Source organism: Entamoeba invadens, assembly GCF_000330505.1.
Source record: "Entamoeba invadens IP1 unplaced genomic scaffold scaff_1105074725199, whole genome shotgun sequence".
NCBI lineage: Eukaryota > Evosea > Mastigamoebida > Endamoebidae > Entamoeba > Entamoeba invadens.
Genome location: NW_004440113.1, coordinates 140432 through 153102, shown reverse-complemented (window position 1 = coordinate 153102; position 12671 = coordinate 140432). Strand labels below are relative to the sequence as shown.

At 32.8% G+C, this 12671-nt stretch overlaps 4 protein-coding genes across 4 annotated transcripts; 2 read left to right on the top strand and 2 right to left on the bottom strand.

Annotated features, from left to right (window-relative positions):
* Window positions 1-2: 2 nt before the first annotated feature.
* EIN_093880 (hypothetical protein) lies at window positions 3-893 on the bottom strand (the record flags this gene model as incomplete). Its single annotated transcript, XM_004253944.1, has 1 exon — window positions 3-893. A coding segment is annotated over one exon (891 nt), but the record flags the coding sequence as incomplete, so codon positions are not given.
* Window positions 894-2145: 1252 nt separating this feature from the next.
* EIN_093870 (alkyl/aryl-sulfatase BDS1, putative) lies at window positions 2146-4017 on the bottom strand (the record flags this gene model as incomplete). Its single annotated transcript, XM_004253943.1, has 1 exon — window positions 2146-4017. The coding sequence occupies one exon, from the start codon at window positions 4015-4017 to the stop codon at window positions 2146-2148; it is 1872 nt and encodes a 623-aa protein (XP_004253991.1).
* A 1428-nt stretch (window positions 4018-5445) lies between these two features.
* EIN_093860 (hypothetical protein) lies at window positions 5446-7414 on the top strand (the record flags this gene model as incomplete). The annotated part of the gene is made up of 3 exons (XM_004253942.1): window positions 5446-6083; window positions 6201-6642; window positions 6773-7414. The coding sequence occupies 3 exons, from the start codon at window positions 5446-5448 to the stop codon at window positions 7412-7414; spliced, it is 1722 nt and encodes a 573-aa protein (XP_004253990.1).
* Window positions 7415-8366: 952 nt separating this feature from the next.
* EIN_093850 (guanine nucleotide exchange factor, putative) lies at window positions 8367-11193 on the top strand (the record flags this gene model as incomplete). The annotated part of the gene is made up of 2 exons (XM_004253941.1): window positions 8367-10470; window positions 10538-11193. The coding sequence occupies 2 exons, from the start codon at window positions 8367-8369 to the stop codon at window positions 11191-11193; spliced, it is 2760 nt and encodes a 919-aa protein (XP_004253989.1).
* Between the last annotated feature and the right edge of the window lie 1478 nt (window positions 11194-12671).

The window sequence follows — 12671 nt, the reverse complement described above, 5'->3', positions numbered from 1 at the left end:
TGTGTAAGAGACGAACAATTGAATGACTGAACGTCTGAGTTATACACTAGTGCTCTTTGTGAGCACTTGTTTTTGATTTGTGTTGGCAGAGAGCCTTGATACACTTGTGCTGATGTGCTTATTGCAATGACCATATAATGTGTTGCTGTTGGAGGGTCTTGAACAGAAACGATTCCATTAACTACAAACGATGCAAATGAATCCGTGTTGATCAGTGGACCATTGTTATCACCTTCGAGTGTAGACATATCGAAGTTTGCTGTCTCAACAACAAGTTTATATCCGGTTGGCACCTCTACCTTACTTTTAGAGTCCATCGATAAGGTCCCAATGTTTACCACATTGTTTGTTTCAAGAGTTGGATATTTCACAACTGAGTTCACAAGAGTGAGCGACGCCAATGCTATATTAGCAGTAACACCGGTCAAGTCAAGAACAACATTTTTCAAAGTCAGTGACTTGTAGTCTGTGAGTACTTTTGGTTTCACGATTGGTTGGCTTCCTTCGGTTGTACATTGTATCAAGATGTTATTTCTATTTGACAAACTCAGTTCGGAAAAGACGACATCTTTTGATACAGTGATTCCATCTCGATACACTATTAGTTTTTTATTAGTAAATAATCCAGAATTATTGTCATCAATTGTGAGTGTATTTATACCACTTGTCTTGTAAGCCATACAATCAAAATAGATATTGTTGTATTCATCACCAACTTCACATTCACCACAATTCTCCTTTTGAGTATTATAAGTTAGAGTCATTTTATCACATGAAGTGACCCATTTATCTGACAATTTGAGTGTACTAAGTGGAGCAGCTTCATAAATAGTTTTGATGGTCGTGCCATCCACAGAGGAAGTTATTGAAGAGGAATCTTTCAATGATGTCATGTGAGTGAGGTCGAGTGTCGACTTTTTTTGCCTACAACATTTATTGTACCAGTGTAATCAATTTGGCCCATCACAAAAACTGTTTGGTCAAGGGTTATATCGGTTGTCTTTGTTGTGGAAAGAAGAGTCAAGGAACTTAAAGAAGCTTTGATCGCAACTGCTGTTTGATCGTCAAGGGAAGTTTTATCAATCGAGATTATTGTTTGTGTGCCTTCAATTGTCAACAATGAACCACTGTAATATGCAATTGAAACAACTCCATCACTAAATTCAATATTTCCAGTCGCAGAAGTGATGTAGAAAGAACCTTTAATGAGAGAATTCTCTTAATGGGGGACTCACTATTGAGAGGTTTTACTGTTCTATTTTTTATAAATATTCATTTCACTCGATACATTTTATACATACAATTTTGTAATTAAAAATTCGGCATTTCTCTCTCTGCATTTAATCATTTGTGTGTTGAGTTAATTTCACACACAATGAAAAAACTTATTATTGATAATTAACTTTGATGTTAGCTTTATTGCTTTCTGATGACATCAATACATTAAACGCGTGTTATAACTAAACAAAGTTAACGAAGTAATGAATTACAAATCCATACGAATCTAAGAGACGAATGAATTTAGAAGCCACCTCTTAATCTCAAGACAAGGTGGAGAGTGGACTCCTTCTGAATGTTATAGTCAGACAACGTCTTTCCCTCTTCAAGTTGCTTGCCAGCGAAGATGAGTCTTTGTTGATCTGGGGGAATACCTTCCTTCTCTTGGATTTTTGCCTTAATGGCGTCAATTGAGTCGTTTGGCTCGACTTCCAATGTGATGGTCTTTCCAGTGAGGGTCTTCACAAAGATTTGCATTGTCTGACTTTCAAAGTTTTGTTGCCCTTTTATTCTATTTTTTGTGTTATTTAAACCTCATTCAAAAACTTCAATGACGTGGATTGTTTTGTAATAATTATTTTACTATTAAACTAATGGTTTATTTGTTCTATTTATGCAACACTTCAATGACGTGGTTGTTATTTTAAAATATAAATAAAACTATATTTTACTATTAAAATAGTTTGTTTACAATTTATTTGTGTTGAAGTTAATTGAGTCTACTTTTTATATTTTCTTATTTATCATCACCATTTAAAAGTTGATGGTATCAACAATGATATTAATTATAATTTAATGATGTTAATTACAACATATAAAACATTTATTAAAATTTAAAATTAAACAAAAAACCAAAGAAAAAATGACTTACTGTGGCTCAACGAAGTTATAGTATTTCACAGAAAAGTCTAATGCTTCAAGGAGCTTTTTCACAATTTCCACTCCAGTAAATTTGAAATTTGTATCTTTCATTGCATCATCAAAAGTCAAATTCTTTTGCAAAAGTTCGCAAACGTCCTTTCTATTTCCTTCAATAGAAGCGGTGAAAGTGTCATCTATATTACACTCTCTAACATGTAAGGTGCCATTGCTGACCACTAAATTTCTTTCTTCTTTTGTATCTTTGTATACAACTTTGACAGTCTCAAACATGTTACCAAGTACCTTTGGATCGACAGAAACACACATTAAATCACAAAATGCCGAAATAGGGTATTCATTGAATGGTACACCCTTTGGTCTTGGTTGTTTCCAATCTAAATTTCTTAACTCAATAGCTGCAGTGTTATAAGAATTGACCCACAAAGCACTTTCACATTGGTACGCCAATTGGTCGTAGACATCTGCCAATAAGTTTCTTGCTTTTTGATTTGTTTTGTCGGCAAAGACAACATAGTTTAATATAGTAGAAGCCCATCTATATTCTCCACAATCATAAGCCTTTTGACCCACTGCAAGCGCCTTCTCTATACCACCACAAGCTTCTACATATTTCAATGATATTTCTTTTGGCGGAAGTTCATTTAAATGTGCAACATTGTTATCATACCACCCAAGATACATCATGTATTGCGACTTCACATTATTTTTCAAATTACCATAAAACCCTCTGCAGCAATGTTCTGTGGCTAAACTCTTTGGAAATTGCACAACGTCTGCTATTTCGTTTGGAGTGTACCCTTTGTTGGCATATCTTAGTGCTTGGTCATGTTGATATTTGAACATGTCTCTCTGGACAACCCAATAATGATTGATCTTTTCGTTTCCATTCAAATGCCAGTCATGTCCACCAAAGTGATGTTGAACAGTCTTTCCATACTTGACAATGGCATCATCAATACATTTACTCCACAACTTTCCACTGCGTACTTTGGCACCACGAAGTGTGACCAAATTGTGTAAAAAGTGTAACATGTTATCTGCTGCACTTAATGTTTCATAATCTTTAAAGTAACACATCATATTTGCTGGTGCTTCTGTGTCTGGAGTTGGAATAAAATCGACTTGAAGGCCATCGACTTCTAAAGTGCAATTCTCTTTGATATAAGTCGTGTTTTGTGAGTGTGGATATGACCCACTTTTACCATCAACTTTTGGAAGTCTTGAAGGCGCCAAACAACTTCCAACCATATTTGGAGACTTATTGTAGACACCGCATTGATATTCACTTCGTCTTCCCATTACCTCAACAGTGCATACATTTTCATCAAAACACATCTGCTTGAAATTGTCTGGTAAATAGAGTGGAACGGTATCATATCCAACTGCGTCATATCCCATATAATGGTCACCATGGGAATGTGTGACTATGATTGCTGAAACTTTCAATTTTTCTACTGTATTTTGAATGAGATCAAAACATGTTTTGCAAGAATAGACTGATGACATACAATCGACTATAACCCAACCAGTCTTTCCTCTTACAACCGTGAAATTGGCATAATCAATAGACCGTGGTCTCACTTGATATATCTTCTTTGGAATGACTTCAAATACACCTTCACAATCGTCCAAATGATTCTGTTTGAAATAACTTGGATTCACTGTGTCTGGGCAGTCTTTGTTTATTTGCTCTACTGTTGGATAATGAGACATCAACTCGGGAATCGTCTCTTTGTTCAGTTCACCTTTCATGTCAGCATAGAAACCTTCAAAAGAGTCTTTGTAATCACCTTCATAAGTGAGGTCATAAACATTACGGAAAGCGGAATTTGCAGCTTTTGTATATAAAGAAGCCATTGACTCTGTTTTTTAAAACAAAAAACTCTTTAAATATCAACCCAACTTTGAATTGCATTTTAATTGTATTTAATAAGAAAAATCTTTAACACTTTTTTGATCTTTGAAACTTCAAAAAAGTGGATGTTTGATTGCTTTTACAAAATAAGATTAAAAAATTATAATAAAATACATAAATTTGAATTTATATTATCAACATTTCGATTATTTTTATTTTTTTTTGGCCTTTTGGCTTTTTAAATTTTAATTTTTACTTTTCATTATAAAGTCGGTCTTTTAATGTTATCTGGTAGACAAAAAATAGCTTTGATTATCTCTAAACAACGGGCATGAAAAATGTAAAAAAAACTGTGAACAATTGGGATGGATTTATAGAACGGTTTCCCAAAATATTCCAATTTTTTGGTAAAAAAGGTACCAGATAACTTTAAAAGACAGACTCTATGTTATCAAATAAAAAACGACAACCATCTTTATTAACGTTCTTTTATAACTATAAATTTAAGACTTTTTTTGATTAACCAACAATGAATTTTTAATTATGAAATAATAAAAATTGAATGTGTATTTGGGGGCAGACCTTTCCCACCCTCACCCCGTTTACCAAAATAAAATATTTGCCGCGAGTGTTTTTTGAAAGAATCCACTTTTCAGCCACTGTTTGTGCGTCCCCATGTCGCCCACTTTCCTTGTCCGTACTGTGTGGACGCGGATGTGGTTCCCCCCCGCTTGCGGGGGGGTCAGGGGGGATCCGCGCCAAGGGAGGACTTGGAAAGTGGGTGAAACGGTACACAAACAGACTGTTTGAGTGTGTCTTCAGAGCCTTCTTTTCAATGCTCCGTCTTACTCGGTTTCCACTGACTCGAGGTGAATTTTCGGCATTTCTTGAATTCGGGAACCAGACCTAATATTATCCAAAACGCCCATTTACTATAATTATAATTAAAAAATTATAAAATATAGTAAATTAATTCTATATTTAGACGGGGTGAGGGTGGGAAAGGTCTACCCCGTGTATTTGTTTTATAACAATTAATATAAATTTTATGTTATATTGAATCAATACTAAAATTATTCAATTCAAAATTAATACATAGCATATATTATTAGTATAAACTACTTTATTTTATTTATTTTTAATTCACAACCCAAAAATACATAAAATTAAAATTTATTAATAAATACTATAAATTATACTATTTTTTTAACAATAGTAACATTTTAATTTAAAATTTAAAAACAATTTGATTTAAATTAAATATAATAAACTTCTTAAAAAAAATCATTTACCAAATTCCTCAATAACAATCAATTAGAGATTTATTGTTCAAAGTCTGTCATATATTACAACAAAAATTATACAATATATTATAATTATAATAAAAAACAACTATACGGAACTGCAATACTATCAATTCACACACAACCATGTCAACAAAAATGCTTGTGCGGACGTTTAATGGGACAATAGATGATCTTCGGAAGTTGATTAATGAACTCAACCCGGACATAGGGATTATTTTTATTCAACAAACAAACACGCAGTCATTTGATGTCACTGTTCAAACACTTGAACAAGGCAGAATGCTTTTAAATTTCAATGGGCTTCTGTTCAACAACCAAAGGACTCGTGTTTCTTTTGAAAGAGAACCATCTCGCGATGACCAACTCCGCTTTGTACTTGAACGCATCAAATTTCGGTACTCAAATTTAAGACAACGCGAACTCGACCTTTCAAATTTGGAGTCCAAATTTGCGGAGTTCCGGTTCACCTTGACAGAGCCGTTTGATGTCGTCTTAGAAAAAACGATTTCATTTGTCGCCGCTGAATTGCCTGATTTACTCGCTTTGAATTTGAGTCATAACGGAATTCGAAATGGCGGATTTTTAGCTCCAATGAAGAGTGGTTTAAAGTGTTTGACAATGTTGGACTTGTCGTACAACAGATTGGAGTCCGCAAAATATTTTGAAGCTATCAGCGGACTTCCCCTGATCAAAATTTGTTTGAACAACAACCCAATTCAAGACGTCGCGTTATTGTTTGTTATATATTACCTGTGGATGAAGTCTGTTCTGGTTCATTGACAACGTACTAATAATTATAATAAATATTACTATTATAAATAGGAATGGCATTTGAACTATAATGTATTAATATCAATAGAATGTGAAATAACAAACAGCGATTTAAAACAATTTTTCCCATATCTAATGTTCTTGGACAATAAAAACATTTCAAATTGTCAGTTTGGACAAACAACAATAGGTAACGTGCAACATGGAATTGCCCCGTCACAGTATAACACTATTCAACCATTCAACTTTGAATTGTTTTGGAAATTGCATGAGTTTTTTATCCAATATTTTGATTATTTTGATAAGAACATCGGGATGCTTGCAAATTTGTATGCGGAGAATTCACTGTTTGATGTAGTGCTTCAAAAGAACATCCGGATATTTGGAATCAACTCGCGGAACCATGAAACGGTGAATTCGCCAAATGACTTATTGAAATTCATAGCGAAGGGGAGACCACAGATTTTAAACTTTTTCAGAGGCTTTGAGAGCACGAAACATCGGATATCAGAGATGTGTTTTGATATTTTACAATTTGGGAACAATTATGTTTGTTATAATAATATTACTTACTATAATTATATTATACTTATACTATTATAATATTATTATAATAATATTAATAATATCTATTATACAATAGAATGCTTGTAACAGCACAGAACACATTCACGGATAGATTGTTAATATCATGGGAGTGATGACAATCAAAGAAACACAATATCAGTTCTGTCGCACGTTTGTTCTTGTGTGCAGTGGCACAACCATCACAATACAAAACGAACATTTGGAGATTTATGACAACGCTCGTCAATTTGATGTGATCAACACGTTTTCGAAATTCATAAAGTATATAGTACACTCATATCCCGTTATCAACGAACAAAAGGCCCTCTTCTTGCTGGAAAAAAACGACTGGCAAATACAAAAAACAGAGAAGGAAATCTGTGAGGAGTTGAAAATCCTTCCGGTGGATATTGGAACACTTAATCCGACGACAACGACAGACACAAATGGGATTGACGAAAGTCAGATGAATGAAAATGATATTAAAACATTGATTGATCTGGGGATGATGCGCGGGGAGGCTGTCCAACTCTTGTTTTGTTTTGACAACAACTTGGAAATGGCGGCGGACCACTTTTTGAGTCACCGAAATATCGACGATGTCGACTCGAAAGAAGTGGTACTAACGGAACAAGACAACGTCGAGATAGAAAAGTTGATGTTACTTAAGTGTAACAGAGAGGAATGTCTCCGAGTGTATTTAAAGAGTGGGAAAAACTGCGAAATTGCAGCAAATTTGTTGTTTGAAAATTGATTGATGTAACGTCACATTATAGTATTGTTTAGTTCTTTTATCTATTTTTTTTAATTGTCAGAAAATTACTAAAGTTATTGATATTTTTTATTAAAGACAAGTTGAGGAATTGAATCATTATGAAATAAAAAGAAATATAACAATTAGTATTAATAAGGAAGTATTACTACCTTTCAATGTTTTTTTATATTTATAAGGTTTACTGTATTATTTGTTATAATTAAATTTTTATAATGATATGATACTGTTAATATTTGTTAGATTAAGAAATTTTTTAATTGAAAAAGGTCTTCTTCATACATCCAAAACTAGTATTGATGTAAGGCATTATTATATTATTCCAACCATTGTATTTTTGAATTAAATATTATATAATTATATACTAAAATGTTTTAAAGGAATGACATGGGGATTGGAAGTCGAGAAAGTATTTAACCAAAAAACATCGAAAACGAAATTCAAATGAAACGTTTAATGAAGAAATAAATAGAATAATACAACTTGGTGTTTAAAATAAGAAAGAGCGAAACTAATAGGAATTTATAAAAGAACTAAAAGGATAAGAACACCAAACCTTCAAGGTGAACTTCAAAAAGAAAAACACAGGATGACGTGTAAGAAAGAATTCAACTTACATGTGTATATGAAATGTGACCGGTCCTCAGACTTTAAGTCGACTTTTCAAACCGAAATATATCGAACGCTTCTCACTCTTTCTCACCCAAATCAACACGTGTTTTTTCCTTGTCATTCCCCTTGTCAGGTCTCTGCGGACTTTTTTAAAACAAAATTTCCAAGTCCGCCAAATAAAATCGACACATGCACTGTCTCGGAGTTGATCAATTACTCGTGTCTCTCACAAGAAATTTCTAAGGACTTTTTATGGGGGCATCGACTGTATATAGGCACACGAGAACTTTTATTAGAATTTATTAATAGATTTGAACTCTCAATGAGTCTAATAAGTCCACTGAGTAGAGTGGTAAGAGCGCGAATTGTGTCGATTATGTCCTTTTTTAGCTCGACGATATTTCCACTGTTAACTCAAACGGACTTTGAAAATGTCATGCAAGTGTACCAGAGCTTTTTGGAGTTACTTAAGAACTACGGACTTAAGAAACAAGCATTACAATTAAAATATAAAGAAAAAGAAATCGTCACGTTTTCACAAAGCGTCAGTTTTGAGATCGATTTGATGCCTTTGGAATATTTGATCTCAGACTGCCCAATCGACTTTTTAACTCTACCGCCTGTCATATTTGCTAAACAAGTCACGCTGCTCCAGTCCGAAGTATTTAAATCAGTCAACGTGTTTGAACTGTTTTTGTGGAATCAGAAGAACTCAAAGAGTCAATGCAGTAACTTGGCGCTTTGCGTCACGTTTTTCAATGAACTTCAAAACTACTTTGCGACACTCATTCTGAAGACGAGAAGTGTCCAAACAAGAGCAAAACACATCAAACACATCATTTTAATCGCTAACGAATTTTTGCAACTACAGAACTTTGACGGACTGATATGTATCTTGACATTACTTTCAAGTTCGGCCATTTCAAGACTTTCAAAATCGTTTGAAATGGTCGACCAAAAGACGAAAATTATTTTCACGTCACTCCAACAATTTGCATCACCAGAAAACAACTGGGAGTTTTATAGAGTAACCCTCGATAGGGCTTCCCATTCCCCATGTACTCCATATATTGGACTCTTTCTAAGTGATTTACTCTTTACAGAAGGAGGCTTTGTGACACAGTTTGAGGACCAAAAGATCAATTTTGTGAAGTGTCAAAAGATGAGTGAAGTTGCCGAGAAGGTGATGGTTTTGAAGCAGCGGAATTATCAGTTCCAAAAGATTGAAAAGGTTGAGGTATTCATTCGAAGATGTTTAAAACAAGAGACGATACCCGAACAACAACGTTTTGAAATTTCTAAAACACTGGAACAGCCGAAAGGAAGAGAAAAGTTCTTTGTGGCGAATGCAGATGACGACTCTAAAGACAAAACTGTATTAGAAATTGTAAAAGAAGGAACTACAGTGAAATACGTGATGAATCAAGAAATGACACTTCACGATTTTTATATGGAGGCGATGCACACGACAGAAGACAATATATCGAATGAAGTCTTTGGGTCAATCAAAAGAGGAGTAGTCTCTGTTTTGAAGAAAGATAAGAAGATCAGTGAGTTGCATGATGAATTAGTCATCATGTGGAGACCGACTACGATTGTGTGTTTTCAATTCAACGACGCGTTGTATGACCTCTTTTTGGATCCTTCGAAACACATGAGTGATATCATAGAAGTGTTGAAAAAAGCACTTGGCATTGAAGACCGAGTAATGTGTTTTGTGAGAAACGAAGAGCGCATTTTGCGGGTGTTAGATCAGAAGTGCGAGACTTTAGACAAACTGAATGAAAAAGAGGTGGTCCTCTTGTTACCGTTTTCTAAATTTAGCACATGTGTAGATGACAGTCTGTTGTGTTCGTCATATTTTGATCGATATGAGTTGACGTGTGAAGGAGAACCCCTCACTTTTGTTCATGTGGAACCTTTTGTGATCTTTCGAAGGAAAAGTAGAACTATTGTGGCTCCTAAAGAAAATATTCAAGTCATTTTTGATTCCACAGAAAAGGCGTTGTTAATAGTTTTAGAGTCAACAGAATACACTAAAGAAAACCCATTGAGGGCTAAAGGCGATTTACCTATTTTACAACGAATAGTCACAGAATATCATACCCCATGGGGACTTTGTGGAATTGATCTTGATAAACTCCCAGTAAACGCTTTTGGCGTCTCCCCACTCTTCTTTAAAATTTGTAACTTTTTGTACCTCCACTTCAACTTCAAAAATGAAAATTTCTTTACAAACCAAAACTTACGAAAAGCACAAGAAAATTTAATACAAATAGAATTTGGGGAGGAAATCGATTTGAGTCAAAAAACATCACCTGAAATAGTGGGAATGCTCTTCTTGTTCTTGTCATCACTCACTAGACCACTCTTTGGCTATTTAGTCGGTGATTTGGCGTATATGAAAAACATCATTTTTTCTGATGGTTTGTTCATTAGTTTAATTATAGTTTGATTATAGATATAAATACCTATTCAAAGTTTGACCCACAGAAAACATTGAAGTGATCGCAAAAAAGTTATTGAAAAGTGTTGAAAAGACTCCTTCACAAAATGTTATACAACTGTTATTGCTCTTGTTTAATGAATGGTACCAATACAATCCAAATAAGCTGCAATACTTAATGCACTTTGGCCCGTTTTTCTGTGACGGGATCTCCCCCACGGCTCAAGGCTTTTTATTAAAATATTTAATAATCAATTACCATAAGTTCTTATTTAAGAATGAAACGTTTAGTACCAAGCAAAGCATGACAGACAAACGGACGAAACAACTGATTTCTATCGACCAAATTGTGAGGTCGGTCTTCACTCATTTCAATTTTCCAAGTCTTAAAGCAATTCATGTCTCTTTGAGAAAGAGCAACGGGACTAACGCATTTTTGGCACAACGAAAAAGTGACCACTCGAAAGATTTGCGCCCAAGAACTACTCTGGCCACAGAATGTACGCGTGCAGTCCACTCGGAAACACCAAGTAATAACTCCCCAGTCATTAACAACACACTCGAACCACCACAAAAATCGTTGAGTCTGAAATTGACAATTCCATCGGCTTATGGAAGACCAAAAACTCAACTCTCGTCTACCCCAAAACAACGAGGATGTTCGTTGACTAATTCTTGGTTTGTCAAAAAACAGGATTTTTAATTAATTGTTGATTTTTTGTTATTGAATGTTTTATTATAATCATCATAAAATATTATTATATTTTATGATATAATATGAGTTTTAATAATAAGGTAAAATTAATTATTAGTATTGGTGGAAAAAAGTCCGGCTCAATAAGAATAACTATATTTTATTATAAACAACCATTTATTATTAGTTTCTATTATTATTACTATTTAATTTCGTATAACTATCGAGCCAAACAAAGAATTCAATTTAAATATCGAGACGCTTCAATTTGGGAACGAATCCCGAATTTGTACATAATACTAATGTAAGTTACAACCATAATTATTTTCATTTGGTTAGACACGTTGACTTCACGTTAAGATTGATTAATTCACGCATAGATTGAATTATTGGCAAGCATCTTAAATAAACGCCATGTTTTTTAAACAACTCAATGATGTTTGAAAGTTCAAATTAGTTGCAATCAATCCATTGTTTCGAAATGCTGAATTTTAGTTTTTGATTGTTAAATTGTGTTGCACCGACTATATAAACAATTGAATGATATGTTTTATACTTTTAATATTGCGTTTTATATGTTTGCTAAACCTTTATTTTTAATTCCAAAAACAAACGTTGAGTGGTTGCTATTGACTTTGTATTGTATCGACATAAACATGAGAATAAAATCTCATTTTTCTATTCGAAGTGCCAATTTTTTGACCTGAATAAAAAATTTTCGACCAAAAGTTTGGTTTTAATTTTTCTTGTTTGGTTTTGTAAGTATTTTTATTTTTTTTTATTTTTTTTTATTTTTTTTTATTTTTTTTATTTTTTTTATTTTTTTTTATTTTTTTTATTTTTTTTATTTTTTTTATTTTTTTTTATTTTTTTGTTTTTTAGGAGTTTTAATTAATGTTTTTGAAATAATACAAAATGTTTTCAATATTATAGCAACAAATATTATAATTTACTATAATTTGCAAATGAGCCAAACTTTTTTATTGAACAGGACTTTTTTCCACCAACTCTATGTTAATTATTGTTTATTAACAATAATTAACAAACAAAAGAATATGGTATTTTATATTATACATATATGGTTTATTTCTAATATAATTTAATATAAAAAGATACAATACAATAAAATTATATTAATAATTATGTTAATTAATATTTTTATTACCTCAAAGTAAAATCAAGTTTTTATTTTTAATTGTTTTTAAAAAGCAAATTTTTATGTAATATTTCGGGGAAAGAAATAATCTATTTAAATCAAGGGTTTTTAACGCGAAAATAAAAACCAAAAAACGAAAAAATAACAAGAACTAATCATTCCCTATTATATTAATAGTATTTTTATAATATCAATCAATTCAAATCCAACAAGAGTATTTTGCTTTTTTCATCAAAGATGATTCAAAAACTAAAATTAGATTTTGTTATATTATTTATTAATAATTATTAATAGTGAATGATAATTGTTTTCTATTTGTAGAAAGAGAGAG